Consider the following 19,883-nt stretch of genomic DNA (forward strand, 5'->3'; position numbering starts at 1 on the left):
TTAAACCAACCTATCCGTGTGGGAGCACGGGGAAATCACACAAAAGAATGACATGCATTAAATTCGGACTGGGTTTAAACGGTCATGCAAGATCGTCGAAGTGGTGTGCGGTGTGCTGGCTGCCAGGTCACACCATTGCTCGATCAGTAGTCCGTGGTCAGTGGTCACTCTAACTCTACACACACTCCTCTGACAACTTACTCTCCTTGCTGTTTACTCTTTTTTTTTTCTTCCGGATTTGCTCGACGCTCGACAAACGCCTCGGGTGTACAAACTTGATCGATGCCATACCAGCCCCGGACTGTACCACCACTAACAGGCTTTCGTCGCCGTCGTTCTACCCCTGAATATAAAATTTCTGTTTCACGGCTTTTCTTTTTGTCCATCGACCATATCGGTCGATCAATCAATGGACGCTCCTGACTCCGTCTTTTGACGTTGATTTGCTCGTCTACACTGAACACCAACACTGGGTAAATTGCTATCCACTTTGTGTATGCATTTGTCTAAACCTAGACTTGATCTACTTGCCAGGTGCTCGGTCTGCAGGTTCATGCAAAGGCCCGCTTTCCCCAGGAAATGAGTATCACCCATCACACCGCTGGACATGACTGGTACCTAGATGCATGTACAAGACACGGACTCCCGTACGAATACCGGAGATATGGGTTCCAAGAAAACCCATGGAATTCCACATCCAGCGAAACGGCATCTCGCTTTTTCTCGCGGCTCACCACCTGTTGATCGATGGAAGTCTAAAGACCCCAAGTAAGTTAGACCAGGTACGGATGGGAGATGCACCACGCCGAAGCACATGGTACGACGCCGTTAGACCATGTTTCATGTTTTCCCAGCCCCTCATGGAGATCCCAGCTTCATGAAAAGCTGGCTGGCCAGAAATGCATGTACTCACTCAGCGCAGAACGACAATCATAAGTATGGGAGTCGGTGAGAGAGAAATCTGGAGAGCCAAAGCAAGATGCAAGGCAAATAAGGATGCTATGTGCCTACGGGTCGGCCCTCGACACTCAAAACGGCCGATCTCGTTCGTTAGACCCTCCAGGTAGGTATCGGCAGGTGAGCCGTGGGACTCCATACACATACATGCGCACTCCCTAGCCACATCGGCATGAAACACCTCGAGACCTGAAGATCTTGAATCCCAGGTCTAGTAGAAAAAACACAATGCCGCGTGATGAAGCTCTGGCAGATAGGCAGGCAGGCTATCATCACTACACATGTACTGAAGTCAGCAACACCTAGGTAAGTTCCAATGGAACTCGATCGCATACGATTCACGACTAGCAGTCATATATCCCATGTATGCACGCCTGCCTGTCAGCCTGTCAGCCAGCCTGTCGATATCTGCTTCAAGAAGAAACTCCTTCATGACATACATCCCTAGGGACCATGGACTCATACGTAGGCACTGTACGAGATGTTTTCGTAAGAATCGGTTCAATTCGAGTTCCCATAATATTAACTATCAAGGGGCTTTCAAGCTCTAATTAGTTCGACATCATGTCGCCCCCTCCCCATGTAGTTTCAAGCGCGCCGGTGGCTTCTTTTCGTCCAAGTCCGATGCCCATACCATGTCCATACCATAATAGCGCTGGCCATCAATCGCTGTCCCGGGGTATCTTCCGTTTCCTTTCATTAGTAGTAGTATTAGTAGTAGTAGTTGTAGAGATAGAGAGAGGAAGAGAGAGAGAGAGAAACGCCACAATGACAAGTCTTCAGATAGAGATTATCGTTCTGTCGTTTTCCTCTCCTTTTCTTTCCTATCCTTTCCCTTCCTTTGCTGGTGTTCTTTTTGTTTTTCATGGGAATCGTATCATGTCATCGTCGGTTGTCCTGTCGTTATGTACAACACTGGGGTTGTCCTTCCAAATTTGCCTTTCTCCGCTCGCGACTTGACAAATATTTCGCCTTCCATGCCGCGTTAGTCTTTTCTCTTTCCCTAAAGGAGTCACAGCAATCGGCCTCGTCTCTGAACAGCGTCTCTTCCCAAACATTGGGGTTTCGAGAACACGGCCACCCGTGAGATCATCGCTGGAACACCGGGACTCTCGTGGCATGTGAACAATATCGAGGGTGGTTGAGGTCTGAAGATCGCCAGCCCCTGATCATCGCTTTCCACACAGGCATGTTTCAAAATCTTCTCAAACCATCAAGAGGCGGGTCGTGAAGCTTCCGTCAAGAGACCGACAGTCGTTTGGGTCAAAGTGGGCAGATTCCTTTTGGATCAAAATCTCCTTGGTGAGACCGACCGCAGAGAGCCATTCTGCCAACGCGACATCATCAGTGTCACGATCCCGTCGAATGACAGTCCCCGTTTGAAGGTCAATGGCAATCTTGGGTTCGATCTGGCGGAGATCCAGTACCATGTGGACTGTGTTGGCCAGGTGTTGACCCTTTTCCACATAGGTGCGGGCGGGCAGATCAAGAGGCCAGCCCGGTTTCTTCGGTTCCTCGACTTCCCACGTCTGATACAACCAACACATGCGCTCTGCACAGTTGAGTAGGATGAAACCTGCCAGAAATGTTTCAAAGATGCTACTCTTGTGCCTGGAGAGCATTCGTTGTTCGAAGTGATGCATGGCTGCTCTGCAGACAAGACCGGCTCGTTTCTCCACAGCAGCTCGAAGTTGGCACTCGATCAGATGGTATGAGGTATCGTCTTGCTGAATGGGGCTGCGTTCCGAGGTGATGTCAGTGGTTTGGAACAAGTTCCATTTGAGCTTGTCATCCGACAGGATGACTGTTGCCGTCCACAATTCGATCATGTCAGACAGAAGGTTGTCTGGCTTATCATGGGTAGATTGATTGTGTGCGCTTGTTTTGATAGACATAGCTTGAGTAAGACTACCTCTCATGATTTGACATGGCTCTTGCTGAATGACCCATGCGCTCACCGATTGTAAGTATTGCTCTATCTTGGGTAGTACGTTATCGGTCTCAAGGTCAATAGTGACAGCGGTTTGTGAAGAACTCAGATCTGGTGTTCCATCAATAAGGAGGCCAGGTGACGTGTATTGTATAACTTTGAAAACAATTGGTTGCTGGTTGAGATGAGCAGCTTCGATTTGGCCTTCAAGCATTTCGACGTTTGAGCGTGACTTCAGGTCATTGATTTGATGGAACGCAATGGCCCCGTGAAGACCAATGAAATAGAGTGTGAATATCTCCACCAATTTGGCGCGAACACAAGTATTTCTCCACAGACGGGGAGACTCGACAGCCGCACAAGTTTGACAAGGAGTCTCTTGTGAACAGACTTTCTTGAGCATACGACAGCGCATACAAGCACCGACCTTACGCAGCTCACGAACTTCCTTACGTCGATCTGGTGCGAATCGTCCTCGAACCTTGTGCTTCTGCACTTTGTTGGGACTCCCAGATTCGGAAACAAAATTGGTTGGTTTGCTGAGTGGATTCATGGCAATCGGCCGCAGAACTTGTACTGAGCGTTCTTCTGTATTGTGAACAGGTTCAGGATGAGGCTGTGGGGGTAGCTCGTTCTGATTAATGAGGATTGGAGCAGGTGCATTTGTCCAATTGAATGGAGTTCGGTCATTTACGAAAGCATGGTCATGGAGGCCATCCAGAATGGCAGAAGAGACATCGTCGTGAGAAACATCAAGATCATGGTCCATGACACCATTAGCAAGTGTCTCGTTGGCCGATGCAGCAATTGTGCTAAGATCTGAGGGGATGGTGGAGACTAGTGGGAGGCCAAGTTCCTCTTGAGTCACTGGTGGACCATTCGTCATGAAGGAGAAGAGTGGTGGGAGGCTGGTTCCAGTAGTTGCAGGAAATCCTGTTAACGTATTAGAAACAAGAAGTGCGACTCAAAATCATGCACCACGATGAGAGGAATAGAATATGGGGGTGCATATATTGGAGGGTTTCCGTAGGATAAAATTATATGGTGAAAGAATATAGCTTACCATTGATTCTTCCATTGATACCGTCATCTGTTGATTCCAACAATTGCTGTGCAAAGGAGTCGATCTCGAGCTGAGGGTCAAGTGGAAGATTGTGTGTCTGTTCGTGATGATGGATCTGTTCTGCAGCCGTGTAGCCAGATGCGGCAGGGCCATCACCACCAACACGACGCGAAGCTTCTGCAAGAACATTGAGAGCATTGAAGTTTTGTTGTTTGGTGGGAGAAAATGGTAGGCTCAGGGTATTTCCTCCTTCCACCTGATTTCCATCTTTTGAACCATTGATTGTTTCCGGAGGAGCAGTGGGATCAGCAAGATCGTGAAGGCGAAGTACAATCTTGGTCCTATCGGCCATAGACAATGCAGTGCATTTCTTGGTCAGATGCGCAGTAAGGCTGTCGATTCGACCTTTGGGGAAAAGTTCACCACATAATTTGCAGGTGTGTTCGTAGCGGTTGGACGCATCGCCGATCTTTGCACCGCGCTGAAAGTACTCCACAATCAGAGGATTGGGTTTCCTGCCCATCGCGACGACCTGTCATAGTCAGTATTTTGGGTGTATTTTGATAGTCCGGTCAGTCTCGACTCACCGTATTGAAGTTGGGTTTTGTCTGGTCGTAAAAGCAACAAACACGGCGCGACGGCGGGGTACGAAAGAACGCGACAATAAGCAGGTCGCGGGACCAGCCCACAGCGCCTGTTTCGTCTATCGCAAATCCAGCAACGAGGGGAGAGAGACAAAAGGGTTTTGCTTAGAGTGAGAGATGTGGTATCCACGATGCTTGGAATTGCCCTGCAGTATTTTGTGAGGACTCGAGAGAAAACAGATCGGTTGGCCAGTGGCTTCAGGTTAAGTTTTGAAATTCGACCTGTCTGTCGTGCTAAGACTAGTGAAATACAGTGTACCCCCAGACGGAATTCTGGTGGGCACGTCGCTAGCGGCAGCAAATAAAAGATGTAGTTACAAACAAGGCCGGTAATTTCGAGGGTAATTCTGCTCCGTCATTCTAACAATTATGTCTATTTCAAGGCGGGGGATCTTAAGGCGGTGAGGGTAGTCAGACAGTGGAGACGCAGTTGACGTTCCTATCCAACCTCCACATTTATCTCCTCAGCCTGAGCATCTATTGCCTACATCCCTTCAAGAGACCTGTGCGCTAACATTGGTCGATTAATGGATGATGTAGCCATGGTTTCCAGACGGGTCTCATCATTCATAAGTCATAACTCCCAGCGAGAGATCTTCTAGGCTGCACCATCACTACCCAACTGATCCATCCCGCCCCAACAGCTAGCATTTCCGGTGCTCAGGTGGCTGGTATGGGACACCGAGAATCTCAAAAATCCGCTTCTCGTCTTGTCCTTCCAGCAGCTTGCCATCTGTGATCCGCTCTCGACCACGCCCGCGCATCACGTCTGCATAAAGTCCATGTTGGTTCAGCCGCATCTCTTTCCGGCTTGCAAGCAGTCTCAAGCTGCGGTTGAAGATGTCATTGCCCGTGAAGTAGATCAACGCTGCACCCAGTTCCGCCCATGGGACGAACAACAGATCAATACGTCGCCACGTCTTGGCTCCAGGTAAAGCACTTGCTCCGTGCCACTTCGATGCTTGTTCATGAGCCTCACCACCAGCAAGCTTGACCTTGAGGAAATCTTGATCCGTCAGGGCGGGAATCACCAACTCCATCATCAATGTTCTGACGAGCTCCAAGCTGGCACCTTCCTTGGTGATGATAAGGTCGATATCACCCGAGTCTTTGTTGCCTCGTCTATATGAACCGCCAACTATCATTTGAAGCCCGTCATCGGCCGCCTTCAAAGCCTTCTCCACAATTGCCGCATGTTCGGTGACTTCGGCTCGAGGAATGCGCTGTTGGAAGTCGACATAGTGTTCCAGACCAATGCGTTGATTTGTGTTTAGGTCAACGTTCTGGCGGAGATCATCCAATGTACGATGTCCTTGCGCAATCCATTTTGAAGCGGTGGGATAACCGACTTGGTAGATTCCCATAAACAACTGAAGGACTTGGTCATTCGAGTCTAGTTTGGTATACTCAAGCTTTCGCAGGCGATTCGTTGTCACAATCTCTTCAATCTTCTCGGCGAGGCTGTCGCCAATTTGAGGAATTGCCCGAGCCTCTTCTTTAGTTCGGACCAATTGGCTTTGCTTCCGCAGAGCACCGATTGCCTTGCGATATGCCATTGTACGCCAGCGGTCTCCGATTCTGTCGTAGTAAGTGGCCATTTGCTGGAGGACCTCTATGGTTTTGGCATTCGGGTTGTCCTCGTTCCCGTCATGCTTCTCCATGCACAAAAAGCCGGAATTCTTCTTCTTAGCTTTATCGCTTTCCTTGAGGTAGCTAAGCTCAAAGTCGTCATCGACATCAATCGCAGATGTTTGGCCACCATCAAAACTTGGATGTAAAGGGATGGCCCCAAGCTTTTGTACATCCTCGATCGCTTTCTGAAGATCGTCTGTTGTAAGTCCCGCGTTGGCCTCGGGAGTTTCATTGGTTGACCCCGGAATTTTTGTTGATATATACTGAGTGTTTGAAGAAGATCGCTCAGGTGCACCACCGACGTCGGTTTTCATGCCAGAATCAAACATTCCGCGGTCTCGAACCATTTCCTCCTCCCAAGGCGTCAATATCTCACAGTCTGAGTCTTCGTCGTCTTCGTCGTCATCCTTACCATGATTGCCGGAGCCTTCGACTTGGAAACGGGTAGAGTTGATATCAGGTGGATATTTCCTGCTCACGGACTCTACAACCCAATCAATAAGGATGAGAGTCGGAGCGGTCTTATACAAAAAGTCAGCCTTGTTCCACTCAGCGGACAACAACAAACTTACCGGAATTTTTTCATTGTAAAAGAATCTTGACACTTGTGAGTAATTGAGATCATCACAAACGACGATATGTGTCACATCACTACTATATTTGTTTGCCCAGGTCGCGCCATATTGAATAGACACACGAATTCGGTGGCGAAACAAAGGGTTTATCAATCTATCCTCATCGTCTGGGATGAAGTCTGGATCGCGGTTAGCTTATGGGTACGTCAAAGTCATTGCGACACCACACGTACAGAAAACTAAACCTTGGAAAACCTTTTTGTCCTCTGCAATGGTCTTCAAAGGGATGTCACCTTTCCTCCACAGAGGGTTTGGATTGTCAAGATGAGATTTTGTCCGCTTCAGAGCTTGCTGCCTGGGTTTTTTGGTTTCTCGAACGGGAGATGAAAAGGATCTGATTGTCTGTGGCTTGACTTTGGTCTTCGTTTTGGTTTCAGCAGGTTTGATGGCTGGTGGCGGAGGCATGGGACCCTCTTCACAAGTCTTGCGCTTTCTCTGTGCGCCAGCTGGTGGGACATCGACACGAGGAGTTTGAACTGGGCGTGAATTGATCCTGGGAGTTGTGGCTTCTGCTAACGGTCGCGGCGGAGGTGGACGCGAGTCCGTGGGTCGGACTTTCAGTAGAGATTCATCTTCTTCGTCATCGTCGATGAGACGATCTAGACGCGACAAATCTTCAAAGAACCGCTCCTTTTCTTTCTTCTTTTTAGCCGTCGCCATTGCGGTGGTGGAGTAGTGGTGAGATGATAGATGATGACATGTGAGCGCGAGAGAGAGGATATCTCCATCTCGGAGTACAAAGAAAGATGGTAGACTGGTGAAGTCCAAGTCACTTCACTTTACTTTCACCACTAGGCAATCACCGAAATTCACTGCTGAGCTACCAGTGACACAAAGAAATCTCGGAGCGGGGTGGTGGGACGGGAGGGCGACACGAATTTCATGCAACCACTTGAGAGAGAACACGCTCGCGTCCCGTCCTCTTTTCTGCGATCAGACGCGAAAACATGTGATGCCAAGCACCACTCAATGGGCTCCTAATGGCCTCACAAGGCAAACAACTTCCGTGCACATATCCACTCTTTGTACTTGGTAGTTGGTTCAACTTCAGCAAACTTGAAGCAAGGGGATTAGGATCCATCTCCGGTCAGAGTCCCCCCAACTTACAACCGCCCAATAGTCGCGGCAAGATCCGTCATGTCTTCCAAAAAGAAATCATTCTCACCCTTCACGACCTTCATATCTTCATTGATATCGTCAGTCCATCGATGAATGTAAATAGTCCTCATCCCAGCATCCTTCGCACCTCGAACATCATAGGCGTGTGCAGCAACCATGACTGTTTCCTCCGGTCTTAACTGTACTAGCTGCAGAACTTTCTGATAACTCTCCGGTGCCGGTTTATACACGCCCAACAACTGACTTGAAAACAGAGTGTTGAACGACAATCCTGATGATTTACAGAGATCAAGCTGCAGTCGTGTTGTCCCATTCGCATACACAAACACTTCATACCCGAGAGCTTTCAGCTGTTCAATAGCATCGCGGACTTCCGGCCATGCGGGCATGGAATACCATGCTGCTATGCATCTGTCTATTGCTTGCTGGTCGAAAGCGCCCTTCACGCCAGGATTTTTTTCCAGGAGTGCTTTCAGAGTAACACGCAATGTGATGTCGATGTCTTCGGGAGGCTGTCCAGCGGCAAGACGAGCAGCGTTGGAGTCGAAATAGTCATGCCGCCATGTCAGGGCAAGGGCTGATCGCTGTGCTTCAGGAATAGATTGTGGTAAGGCCTTGATTGTTCCACTGTGCCAGTCGAGGCATGTTCCCATGAAGTCGAAGAAGACTGCTTTGATCTTGGGATTTGCCATGGCGGCTTCTTGAAAAATGATTGAGCAAGTGCAGTCAACTACGTGACACCTCGTCGAAGTGTTTAGAGGTTTCGTTGATTAACGACAACCCTTGATGGATTGAGTTGATAGATATTGTCCGATATCTAGATAGAAATCCTTTACAGACCCAGGGTCCATCAAAATTCCCAACTCATACATTGTCTGCCCTCACTATAATATTAGCAAGCACAATACTCACACCAGCCTCAGATAAGTAAGTAGTGAGTGTAGATCTTGAGCAATACGCAAGGGTGACTAATACGCCGACATTGACGTTGCATCTTTGACGGTGAAAGGCTAATTGGCACAAGAAATGGCCGTTTTAACCGCTCCAACTCTGGTCTTTGGCTTTCCTTTTTGAGACTAAAATCATCAAGAACATTATTGGAAGCAGTAGGGAATGCTACCCATAATCACGCCATGGGTGAAAAACACCTTGAAATAGAACCGGGGTCGAGTAAAAGCGGTACGTCGTTAGGGAATTGACCCACGTGTTTTCGCGCCAGCCCCAGGCATCTGCAACGCCAAGCAAAAATAAATGTCCTTCAACTTGAAGTTCACCTGAGCCGAAACCAATGGTTCAGTCCCCCCTTAGCTGTACGTATGGTGCTACGCCCAATAACAGCTATGCCGCGTGAAGAACTCCTCTCCTTGCTGGTCTCGTGTGCGGCGCGACCACATAGCCATTGCCTATACCGCCTGCGAGGAGTCGGCCGCGTTGGCATTCAACTCCGCTATGCGTCATCCTCGACCTCGACCTCGACTCCCAAACCCAACCCAGCAGCCGCCCCAGCTCCCTCCCTGCAACAAATCCCTCTACACGTAGGACTCGACCGGAACCCGGAGCACAAGTCCGCGATCTCGAAGATCCCTATCCCCAAAGGCGAGCGCGGCGAGAAATTCACGCCCTCGGTGCTGGCCTTCCCGCTTGGCCTCCTCTACCCTCCGCAGCCCGGGCAGAACTCACCTCTGGACCGGCGGAGCCTGAAGGAGAAGAAGGAAGACTTCACCAACCGCGACAAGGTACTGGAGCGACGACGGATCTACCTGCGGTCGTACTTCCGGCCGTACTTCCAGGAATGGCGGCGCGTCGACCACCACAAGGGCAAGAGCTTCCAGTCCAACGACCGGCTGTTCAAGCGGGAGAAGGCGCTCTACTTCCCCAACATCTGGGGCCAGACGCTGGCGGAGGAAGGCGACGGGCCCGACGGAGGGCGGGACATGACGCCGGCGATTACGGGCAAGGTCTCGATCATCACGTTCCAGTCCGGCCAGTGGGCGGAAGAGCAGGTCAACACGTTTGTGGGACGGAAGGAAAACCCGGCGTTGGAGACCATCATCGCGCAGACCAACGGCCTGGCACAGCGCATCGACGTCAACATCCAGGGCGACTTCATGCGCGCCTGGTTGGTCAAGCTGTTCAGTGGACGACTACGCACGATGATCCCCAAGGAGCGCTGGAACAAGTATTTCATGGTCAAGCTGCCGCGCGACATCCGCCGCGGTCTGACCGACGACGTGCGCGACGCCATGGGCCTGCTCAATTCTCAAGTCGGCTATGTCTATCTGGTCGACTCGAGCTGTAAGATACGCTGGGCCGGCAGCGGCCATGCCTGGGCCGGCGAGGTCGACGGTCTCAATGCTGCCGTCCAGCGCCTCGTCAAGGAGGAACTGAAGCTGCGATCGTCGCCCGGCCTGGCCAAATAGAAAACAAAACAGGAAAGACAAAAATAATTATGCGCTGAATGCGGGTTCTTTTTGGCCGACTTTCCCAGAACACAATCTCAGGAGTATACTCCCCTCCCCGCAAAAGCCAAACAAAAAAACTCCATAGTAGCAGATCCCAGTGCTAATATTGACTCCCACATAAAATGACCACCCCTTTGAAAATTGGTACTCCCAGCCGTCCGTCATGAAAGAAATGACATACTCATATCATTCTGTAAATCCTCCGTATCGCCTCTCACTTCATTCATCAACGTTCACCTGGTCGCAGTTCTCCGGTTTCGCTCTATTCCAGAACAACAAAGAAAGGGTTAGTCTGATGATCATTCCACATAATAGTCTTCTCTGGAGAAGAGGGGAAAAAAGAGGGAGCCGTTCAAAAGAAAAACAACCTACCCGCACTTCGGACACGGATCGTTCGACTCGGCGCCGTCCAGTATCTCATGCACAACCTTGCATTTCTTCTGCGGTTTCGTCGTCGTACTGCCACTGCCACTGCCACTGCTGTCACCAGAAGATTTCGGTTTCGGTTTCGGAGTCGTCGCCTGGTCGCACATTTCATGCACGTAGTATGGTGCCGGTTGCGCCGTGCCTGGGCAGCAGCTCCAGTGGTATGTATAGTAGATACACATTGCGAGAGAGTTTTGGGGATCCTGGATTTCGATGGCGTATATCTCGTGTCTCTCACAGGGTCGGTGGTGTTTTGTATGTGGAAATTTGGAAAGATTTGATCTCGAATCCAAGAGGTGCTCCGATGGTTCCTGGTTGAAGGTACGGCCTCGTTTGTAAATTTCGTTTTGTGGGCTGAATGTCACCGTTCGGCAATTGATTTCGTGATATGTGTGCTGTTGGTTGTGCTTGTGATGTTGAACTTTGCGCTACTGAGAAGCCCAAGGGTGGAATCGTCCATGCCTAACCATGCGACAACAGGGATATATATCAGGGTTCGGAGATAGGTTTTCTGATGTCGCCTTTGACCGCTATACTCTCGTTGTCTCGCTGAGGCAATGTGATCAGACTGTTGGAGGGTAGGTGATGTTCTTGTGGATTCCTTTGTGGTAATGATATTCCACAATGGCGGTGTTTGTGACGCTTGCGGCAACAATCAAGGCAGGCGACGGAGACAGAATATAGAAACAAATAAATGTATCTTGGAATGTTGTACAAGCGGACCAGCGCGAACAAAGGAATTAATGTAAAATGGAAGTAGAGTAAATACAACTGTTCTGTTGTCTGGCTGGGTGGTGGATACAAAAGGACCAAACTTCCAGGAAAACGCCCGGTAATTCGGCAGAGGAGAGAGACGACCGATCGTAAGACCAGACCAGTGGATTAAGGTAAGACACGTAAGCTCTCAGCGCTCAGCGGAGATATCAGAAATGAGGCTTGCAGGAGAGTTTGTCCCTTGAGAAGGAGAGTTCCTAAAGGGACTAGCAGCTGTGACAAAGAGGTAGGGTTACAGGAGGGGAGAGGGAGAAAAAGTGGTGGCAGACAGCGACGTGGTTACGGAAACGAAGAAGAAGGAAAATCTTATTCATGTTATAAAAATCGAGCGTTTGCGAGATAGGGCAATAATAATGAATGGGCCTTCGAAGTTCCAAGAGAGTTAAAAAAAATCATCCCAGCCAGGGCGAAATCCGCCGTGCACCACTTGCCATGCCAGTGCCGTGAAATCATCAAGGTGGAGTGTGACATAGGTGCATTGGCAAGACCTTGGGAGAAGGGAATGTGAACAAGAAGGGAAAAGGTAAATCTTTCATGAAGTGACCAGGGTTGAGCATCTCTAGCAAGCCTTGGAAATGCTTGTTTGTTAGAGAGTGGGAAGGGAAGTTGAGGCTTTTTTTGCCTCTCTGTGGTTTTTGGCGCAATGGTGGTTCGCAGTTTGAGCGGTTGGACTTCTTATTCGTACGAATTACTGACCTTGGATAACGGAGTTGGTCTTTCAGACAACGGAGAGAGGGTCGAGCGGCATCTGTTTCTCCTCTTTTTTTTCCAGGGTGTTGGATCCCGGACAAGAAAGGTAGGGGTCACAACGTCGCGGTGCTACTTGATGCAAGAAATGCTTGTTTCTTGAGTGAAGGCTGCTAGCGAGGTGGGTTGGCGAAGGACCACCGGGGGAACTTTGAAAGCACGTGTGGCTCCAACGAGTGATGGTTTGGAACGGCGGACGGATTATTTTTGATAAGGAATAGCTTCAAAACAAGAGGCTGGACCGGAGGACGAGGATGTACCATCAGCTGTGGTAGGAGAATCAGGCAGGTCCTGTGGTTACCTAAGGTATACAAATTCAGGCGAAAGGTTTAACCTTTTGCACGGGACTCTGACGTCGACATGGTAGCCCAACAATGATGATGATGATAATCATGATGATGATGATGGATGATTAGGTATGATTGTACGATTATGCGTGTTGGCCGCTTGGTCCACCTGGTTGGGAACGGGAAACGAAAGGAACTTGAATACCAAGAGTTTTGTGAGAACTTTATCTCGTAGAAGCATTTTAGTTCAATGTCTCTCGAGTCACATGGGTGGGCCACTGGCAAAGGACTGAAAGCGACGGAATGGGGATGTCAGAGGGAAGAAGTGGCGATAATTGGGGTATTACGATGCACAGCTAGAGCTGCTCGTTGCTCGGGTGGGAGCAGCTCAAGAACAGCTGGCTGTACACGCGTCCTCTCAGGGGGAAATGCCCTTCAATACGAAACGAAGCGCATGGAGAGATATCCTAATGTAAAGTCTAGAACGGATTCGGGAGATGCTCTTACACAGGGATGAACTTAATCAAGAGTAGAAGCCAGTATCCGTATTCCTCCCTAGTGACCGAGACGTGTGACGATCGCGGGGATTCCCACTGGCCTCAGGTGCGATGTTGGTAAGTGGAATGGCCAGCCGAGCGAATCCGACTGTGCCGCGATATCCAGGCCAAGGCTGTCGAAGTCAGGGTGAAGATTACGGAATTTCTGGAACACGGCGCCTCATACGTGCTCGGCTGCATCGTGCCGCTTGTTCCCACCAGCCTTCAGTATCTTTGCCCGCCAGTGCCATCTTCCGTCCTACACCTAGGTTTGGGAAAAGAAAGGATTGTATTCAGTTCTCTTGACTCAAGATAGGGACAACAAGAGGTAGCTCCTTAGGGTCGAGAATGTCTTCGAAAGGACACAATCTGATATAGAGGTGTAAGAGTATTAATTCATAGGTGAAGCAGAACCTTGGATCAGCACCCAATTCCGGCAGAAGCTTCAATTCCTGTGAACTCATCTAAGTAACCCAGCTGCAGCCTTCCGGAGCACATCGCAACTAATATTCCAGTTGGCGCTAATGTAACATGATTCGAAACACCTATTCATTCCTTCAACCTTTTTAGGATCAATCAAATTTCTCGTCATAAGAGCTGCGTGAGTGCCTGATCTCCGACAGCAACACAGTGCTCACGCATCAAAGATCCCCATCTTTTGAGCTTCTTGCCCTTACTTCTTGTAATTGTACATCGTTTGGGGGGGTTTGGATCCAAGTCGTGATGAGAGCCCGATCATATTCTCAGACAAGTCCATGTCAGATGGTGCCGTAAGAATGATCCGCGTCATTCTGGAGTCGCAAATTGATAGTTCTTGTTCTTTGTCAGGAGCTATGTCACACCAGGCGAATAGCCTTCCCATCATGACCAATATTTCAGCTGGCTGGCCGGTTGAGTCGAAGTTGACCAGGAACAGTAACCCATAAGAGTTTCTGGCCCTCGTACCGTATTGCGCTCTGTACTAGCTGAAGTAGAATAGCATCATAAAGCAGAACGCGATGAAACTGCCTAAAATGATGCCGTCTCTTCTTCGTTTGGTCCCTATCCTTTGTATCAAGCCGTTCACACCAGGAATCGTGGCTGCTGCTGATGTGATGCGTCGATTGATACTTGCTATCGTCTCCCTTTGAATGCCAAAGTTCTCATTGATCGCATATGCTTGTGCTAGAACGCCATCAATAACATTGTGACTTTGGTCTAATCTTCCTCGTTCCTGAAGCATATACTCGGCCTCCTCCTCAGCAGGATTGGAATTTCTAAAGGCATCGATATCGGAACGCACGTTCGCAAGTAAGTGCTGTCTGTCTCTGGCCTCCGAGATAGACGACTTGAGACGGCGAAGTTCTTGTCGATGTTCTGTGAGGACTTCACGATGCCGTGAGAGGTTGTTCTGTTTGAGACTCGATGTGCTCAAGGCATTCTCAGAGTCGAGAAGTCGTGACAGTTGGGATATCAGACTTTCACGCTATAATAAATCCTTAGAAAATGCTTTCTTTCGTGAGGAACTCGATATGCATGATCTACCTTTTCTAATAGTCCTTCGATGTCGGCTTCATTCTGTTGTTCTTCCTCAGAAGGCTTCGGTGGTAGGTTCGGCGTGGAGACATATTGTGAGTAGGTGTGGAATATTGACTCCGTCTAACAGCACATCAGTACAAATGCGGATAATCTGTAGATTATAGTCGTAGTCACTCACCTGGCTCTCTAGGGTGCGAATCTGTTGGCGCAACTGCGCCCACCCGGTTCCGGTGGCCATTCAAGTCCAATAGAGTAATTCAAGTGTGGGATGTTGGTATTCAATCGATTCCTGCCTTGTATCCTATCGATGAAAGATCAAAGGCATCATACTGGCTCATAGACTTCAGAGGATAGGCTTCCCCTTACTTGCGCTGCACTCCAAGACCGATCACGTTGGTCTGACGAGGCTCAGTCGGAAGTTACCAGCTGCAAGGCGAGCGCCAAGCCTAACCGAGCTCTTGCCGCTTTTGTTCGACAACTACCCTCCAGCCAAAATTGTCCCCATCACGTGAAACGCAATCTTGGCAATTCCACACAACTGCACCTTCCAAAATTCTACCACTAGCCATCGGACATCGAAGTGCGCCCACGTTCACCCACTTTCACATATTCAATCTTTTGTCACAGACGAGATCTTATCCAGCAAAGATGGTGAGATATAGGAACCAGCATCCAACTGTCGATCGACTATGCTAACACCTCCAACCAGTCGTCCAACGCAAGAGTCAAGCCTGGCCAACTATGGGGCAAGAGCAAAGACGACCTCAAGAAGCAACTCGATGAACTCAAGACCGAGTTGGGCCAACTCCGTGTCCAAAAGATCTCCGGCGGTGCCTCATCGAAATTGACGAGAATGTACGTGTGAAATTTCCCCGGATGATCGAATTAGAAGGAATGAGAAGGATGTCCGCGCAAGAGAATGCGAAGAGGCACACAGTTTCATGGGAACAGAAGACTAACAAATCCTCCTTCAACAACAGACATGACCTTCGCAAATCCATCGCACGAACCCTCACAGTCATCAACGCCAACCAACGTCATCAACTCCGCATCTTCTACGCAAAGAAGAAGTATCTCCCTCTCGATCTCCGCGCAAAGCAGACCCGCGCCATCCGTCGCCGATTGAGCCCCAAGGATGCCAGCAGAGTCACCGAGAAGCAGAAGAAGAAGAGCACACACTTCCCCGCGCGGAAGTATGCCGTCAAGGTCGAATAGATTGTTTGCTTTTCTCTTTCCCCAATATTCTCGCGGATGAACCGAATGGACTTGTGGATGATGGAGAGCCGTGAATAGACTCAGGTGGCACGATGATGGTCGATTGGACTCAGGTGGACTGATGTATATCAACTCTACCAGAGACTTCATACCCAAGCATGAAGCGTCAATCGGCTTATGCGGCATGAGCATTACGGAATGTATTAGGCCAAGGGGTGGATATTCCTTTGTGCAAAAGATACCTGCTGCATATGCCAGAAAATGAAAAATCCATATTCATGATGACTCAAAGACGGAAGAAGGACTTGACGCTCTTTCCCATTGTAACTCTGCTCTCCTGACTAAATTGGCTGAAGTATGCTATACTTTTCGTGTATACACAGAAAGAAAAAAGATTCCGGTCTTAGATCTGCAACACCACACCGGTCGGTCGACCACCATGAACCCAGGCCCTCATCCAACCAGAAGCAGAGCTAACCCTTGACATCCCAAGGCTGCAGCACCCAAGCGCCATCACAGACACACCTGGCCATCATGGAAGCGATCTGGCGTGGCCACTCCTTGCCCGGCGGATTGACATCCTCGCTGTAGGTGCCGCACCTGACACACTTCCTCACCATCAACGTCCCGGGACTGCCGAGCTCCTCGATGCCCCTGAGAATGGGCCTTTTCCTGTGGATGTCGTATCGGACGACCTGGCCGTCGCCGTCGCCGCCGCGCCCGATGACTTCGTTGTTCAGGAACACGTAGTCGAGGTCCACGGGGTCCGTGAACAGCCTGTACCTGTCGAGCAGGGATTTGGCGCGCAGGCCCGCGCTGTTGTTGATGAGTTTCGTGAGCAGCGCCTTGACCGTGCCGGTGTAGCCCTCGGGCACGGTCCCCGTGGCCATCATGTGCAGTTGCTTCGAGGCCGTGGCGGGCGTGTTGCCCTCGACGTCCCCGGCCGCCGCCCACCGGTACTCGAGCACGGCTTCGATCGCCTGGAATGAGATGCCCTTCCCGTTTGTCTGCGCTTGGATGCACTGTAGGAGTTGCAGTTGGTGCTGCAGTTTGGGCTCGTTGATCTTGGCGTAGGCCCGCACGGCGCGCACAAATGCGATTAGGAAGATGCGCGACCAGTGGCAGTTGAGGAGGAGTGCGATGAGGCCTTGGCTGCCGTCCCCCGCGGTGTCGCCTAGTCTGGCGATGCCGGGGTGCGACGCTTCGCTGGTGGTGGTGCCGTTGGGTTTTGCTGGGGTAGGAACCTCGTCGACGAAGATTTCTGGGTTGGACTCGCGATCGCCGACTTCGAGGATCGTGTTGATGATGAAGCGCACCACTCCCAGGCCCCATTTAATTTGCGAGCATAGCATGTCCGTGAACTCGGGGGTCAGGACGATGTTGAGGTTCTGGAAGTCTCTCAGACTCATATATAGGATGGTGGCAGTATGTCGAATGTTGTTTGCGAGCCATGCCCATTGTGCTGATAATGGCCAACATCGGCCGGGCCCAGCCTCAGTCAAGGCCGTGGGGAGAGTACGTGAAGGTGCTGTTAATCCCGCATGATAGGCCATGACCTTTCCCATGACTTGCTTGTGGAAGACTCGCTCGAGTTCAGAGCCTTGTGTCTTCTCATGAATGTACTCTGTATCCCGGAAAAGCGTTCGGTACATTCCGCAGACGAGTGTGGGGATGAGTCCTGATGGGACGGTCCGTAATGCACAATAAAGGATATCGTCAATAGTGGAATTCGACCAACATGCCCGAGCAAAGGATAAATTTAGAGAAGCCAATGCGACCTCGGTGCCTGGGTCTGACTCGTGTTGTTGTTGCTGTTGCTGTTGCAGTTGTGTTTGATGGAACTGATACTCCATACTGACTATTTGGGTCTTGCCATCGGGAGAAATATCTGCTCTGACACAAGCATTGGGTGAAAATCCTGGCGAGTGAATGGTTGAAGTGAATGGATATGCAAACCCTGATTGAGCCATCGAAGTTGTTTCCTCGACAGACGCAGAGTAGGAAATGGACGACAGATCATCCGAGCTGAGAAAATCGGTGCGATTCTCTTGGGTTGTGACGATGACAGCATGTAGACCATCAAGGTGGCGTAGTGTCGTGATCACTTGTTCCTCTTTGTCTGGTTGACGCTCTAGTGTCACCAGAGAGGCAGGATCAGATACAGTTGATCCTTTGGAAGGAAGATCCTGGAATCGTGTCTGCATTTTCTGTTCAACCGGTGTCACTGCCCATTTCTTGATGATGCTGGTTACGAGATATCCAGCATCCGCGACGCCGATTGAATTGTTGACTCCCGTGGATACCGCAAGAATCACTGGAGATAATTGGACCGTCTTCTCGACATCCGAGGTCTGCACCACCGCTAAGTGGCTAAGTTGCCACGAATCGGGTTCGTAGCTATCTCCGCCGATGGCAGCAGATGTTGTTGGTAGTGACGAGACACAAGTAGCGACCGTCTCGATGGTCAGAATTGGTTGGCCTTCAACATTGCTCTTGACTTCGGACCAGTCGATTTGGACGAGATAGACTGAAATGACACCGTCGCAAGCATGCAAGGCAACCAGCATTTTCCCTTCGACAGTAGGTGCGAAGGCCGCATGAGTGTAGAGGGTATCATCTAAATCACCGAGTTGCCTTTTCACCTTGACATATTGCATATCGCCTCTTTGGTAGCATAAGGTCAGTATGCCATTTCGGTGGACCATCGCCACGGCTCGATGCCAGTACGGACCAAGTGGTTTCGCCCTGGCGTTGCTGTGAACCCATCTATTGTCGTTCTTAGCGGCATTGAGGACCACATTTCTAGGGCGGTCCTGCCGATCCTGATTCAACCAGGCCATTCCAATCAATTGAGAAAACTCGTCCACAGCATCCAAGCTGCCTTGTCTAACCAGGAGAAGGCGGTTTATGGAGACAGGAGAGCTATGGTATACCCAAGTTCTTCCTTTGGCATCCACAACGATGAGTTCTCCTCCAGTGGAACTCCATGCCAGACTGACAGCATCCTCAAAAATGGTGGTAAGGGTGTGTCTCCCGCTCAATTCCCAGGAGTCGGAGGAGTGGTTGAAGATGAGGCACTCCAGGTAGACAACAGTACCGTCGTCCGATATGCTTGCGATGTGGCCATGTCTTGACCATGCGACTCGATCGGAACAACCCGAATCCCATTGTTTGGCAAGCTGCTCAATGACGGCAGGATTGGTGGGGAGAGTGACATTCCCGACTGCTTCGAGGCCAGCAGTTCCATCCGTCTGCTGAATCTGTTGCAAAGCACCCTGGTTGAAGAAAGCCTCGGAAGCAAAATCGTCCTCGTTGGAATTGAGTTGATCTAGTTGATCCATATTGATCTGTTTATGAACATGGAGATATCATCCTTTCAGGCATGCTCCCTCGAAATTAAGAGAGTTGAATCACTTATCGGTATATTTATCACAAGGGTACGAAGGATTTATGGGAATGATAATGCACAGCATACCACAAGTGTGTGAACGTTTACTTGGAAAGGGGTGGGTCAAAAGGATATGCAGTGGTGGTGGTTGAAATCTTGATGCACTAGCCACAGCATGAACCGTCGAGGCTAGTTATTAGGCTTGAGTCATGCACTGCATCGATAATCCGTACCTCGAGTGTACTGCTAGAGTCAAGCCACAGGCCGTGGAGATCTATTATCCGTAGCCCGGGAAACAGGGTCTTTAGTTGGCCCCGGGCCCCGCGGCCTGCTGGGTGGGTAGTTTAGGTACCTGTATGATGTCCCTACTTCAGGCCAATATGGCTGACATGACTGTACTGTGCTTCTAGATTTCCAAGTCCTAGGTATTGTCTAACATTTATTACAATCCACGTCAATGATTGCATTGTTGGTTGGGCATCCAGACTGCGTACGGAGTAGGTACTCGTAAGTACTGCATAGTCAGGCACCGAGTTCGCTCTGCATCGTG

At 50.0% G+C, this 19,883-nt stretch overlaps 6 protein-coding genes across 6 annotated transcripts; 2 read left to right on the forward strand and 4 right to left on the reverse strand.

Annotated features, from left to right (window-relative positions):
* Nucleotides 1–2,162: 2,162 nt before the first annotated feature.
* LTR84_001917 (uncharacterized protein) lies at nt 2,163–4,473 on the reverse strand (the record flags this gene model as incomplete). Its single annotated transcript, XM_064845535.1, has 2 exons — nt 2,163–3,820; nt 3,951–4,473. 2 exons carry the CDS (start codon nt 4,471–4,473, stop codon nt 2,163–2,165), a joined length of 2,181 nt encoding a protein of 726 aa, XP_064707080.1.
* Nucleotides 4,474–5,238: 765 nt separating this feature from the next.
* On the reverse strand, nt 5,239–7,521 carry LTR84_001918 (uncharacterized protein; the record flags this gene model as incomplete). Its single annotated transcript, XM_064845536.1, has 3 exons — nt 5,239–6,747; nt 6,799–6,980; nt 7,035–7,521. 3 exons carry the CDS (start codon nt 7,519–7,521, stop codon nt 5,239–5,241), a joined length of 2,178 nt encoding a protein of 725 aa, XP_064707081.1.
* Nucleotides 7,522–7,964: 443 nt separating this feature from the next.
* LTR84_001919 (uncharacterized protein) lies at nt 7,965–8,672 on the reverse strand (the record flags this gene model as incomplete). The annotated part of the gene is made up of 1 exon (XM_064845537.1): nt 7,965–8,672. One exon carries the CDS (start codon nt 8,670–8,672, stop codon nt 7,965–7,967), a length of 708 nt encoding a protein of 235 aa, XP_064707082.1.
* A 648-nt stretch (nt 8,673–9,320) lies between these two features.
* Nucleotides 9,321–10,400, forward strand: LTR84_001920 (uncharacterized protein; the record flags this gene model as incomplete). Its single annotated transcript, XM_064845538.1, has 1 exon — nt 9,321–10,400. One exon carries the CDS (start codon nt 9,321–9,323, stop codon nt 10,398–10,400), a length of 1,080 nt encoding a protein of 359 aa, XP_064707083.1.
* Nucleotides 10,401–15,378: 4,978 nt separating this feature from the next.
* On the forward strand, nt 15,379–15,945 carry RPL35 (60S ribosomal protein L35; the record flags this gene model as incomplete). The annotated part of the gene is made up of 3 exons (XM_064845539.1): nt 15,379–15,381; nt 15,440–15,585; nt 15,711–15,945. 3 exons carry the CDS (start codon nt 15,379–15,381, stop codon nt 15,943–15,945), a joined length of 384 nt encoding a protein of 127 aa, XP_064707084.1.
* Nucleotides 15,946–16,418: 473 nt separating this feature from the next.
* On the reverse strand, nt 16,419–19,286 carry LTR84_001922 (uncharacterized protein; the record flags this gene model as incomplete). Its single annotated transcript, XM_064845540.1, has 1 exon — nt 16,419–19,286. The coding sequence occupies one exon, from the start codon at nt 19,284–19,286 to the stop codon at nt 16,419–16,421; it is 2,868 nt and encodes a 955-aa protein (XP_064707085.1).
* Between the last annotated feature and the right edge of the window lie 597 nt (nt 19,287–19,883).

This window comes from Exophiala bonariae (assembly GCF_035927105.1).
Source record: "Exophiala bonariae strain CCFEE 5792 chromosome Unknown scaffold_11, whole genome shotgun sequence".
NCBI classification, from domain to species: domain Eukaryota; kingdom Fungi; phylum Ascomycota; class Eurotiomycetes; order Chaetothyriales; family Herpotrichiellaceae; genus Exophiala; species Exophiala bonariae.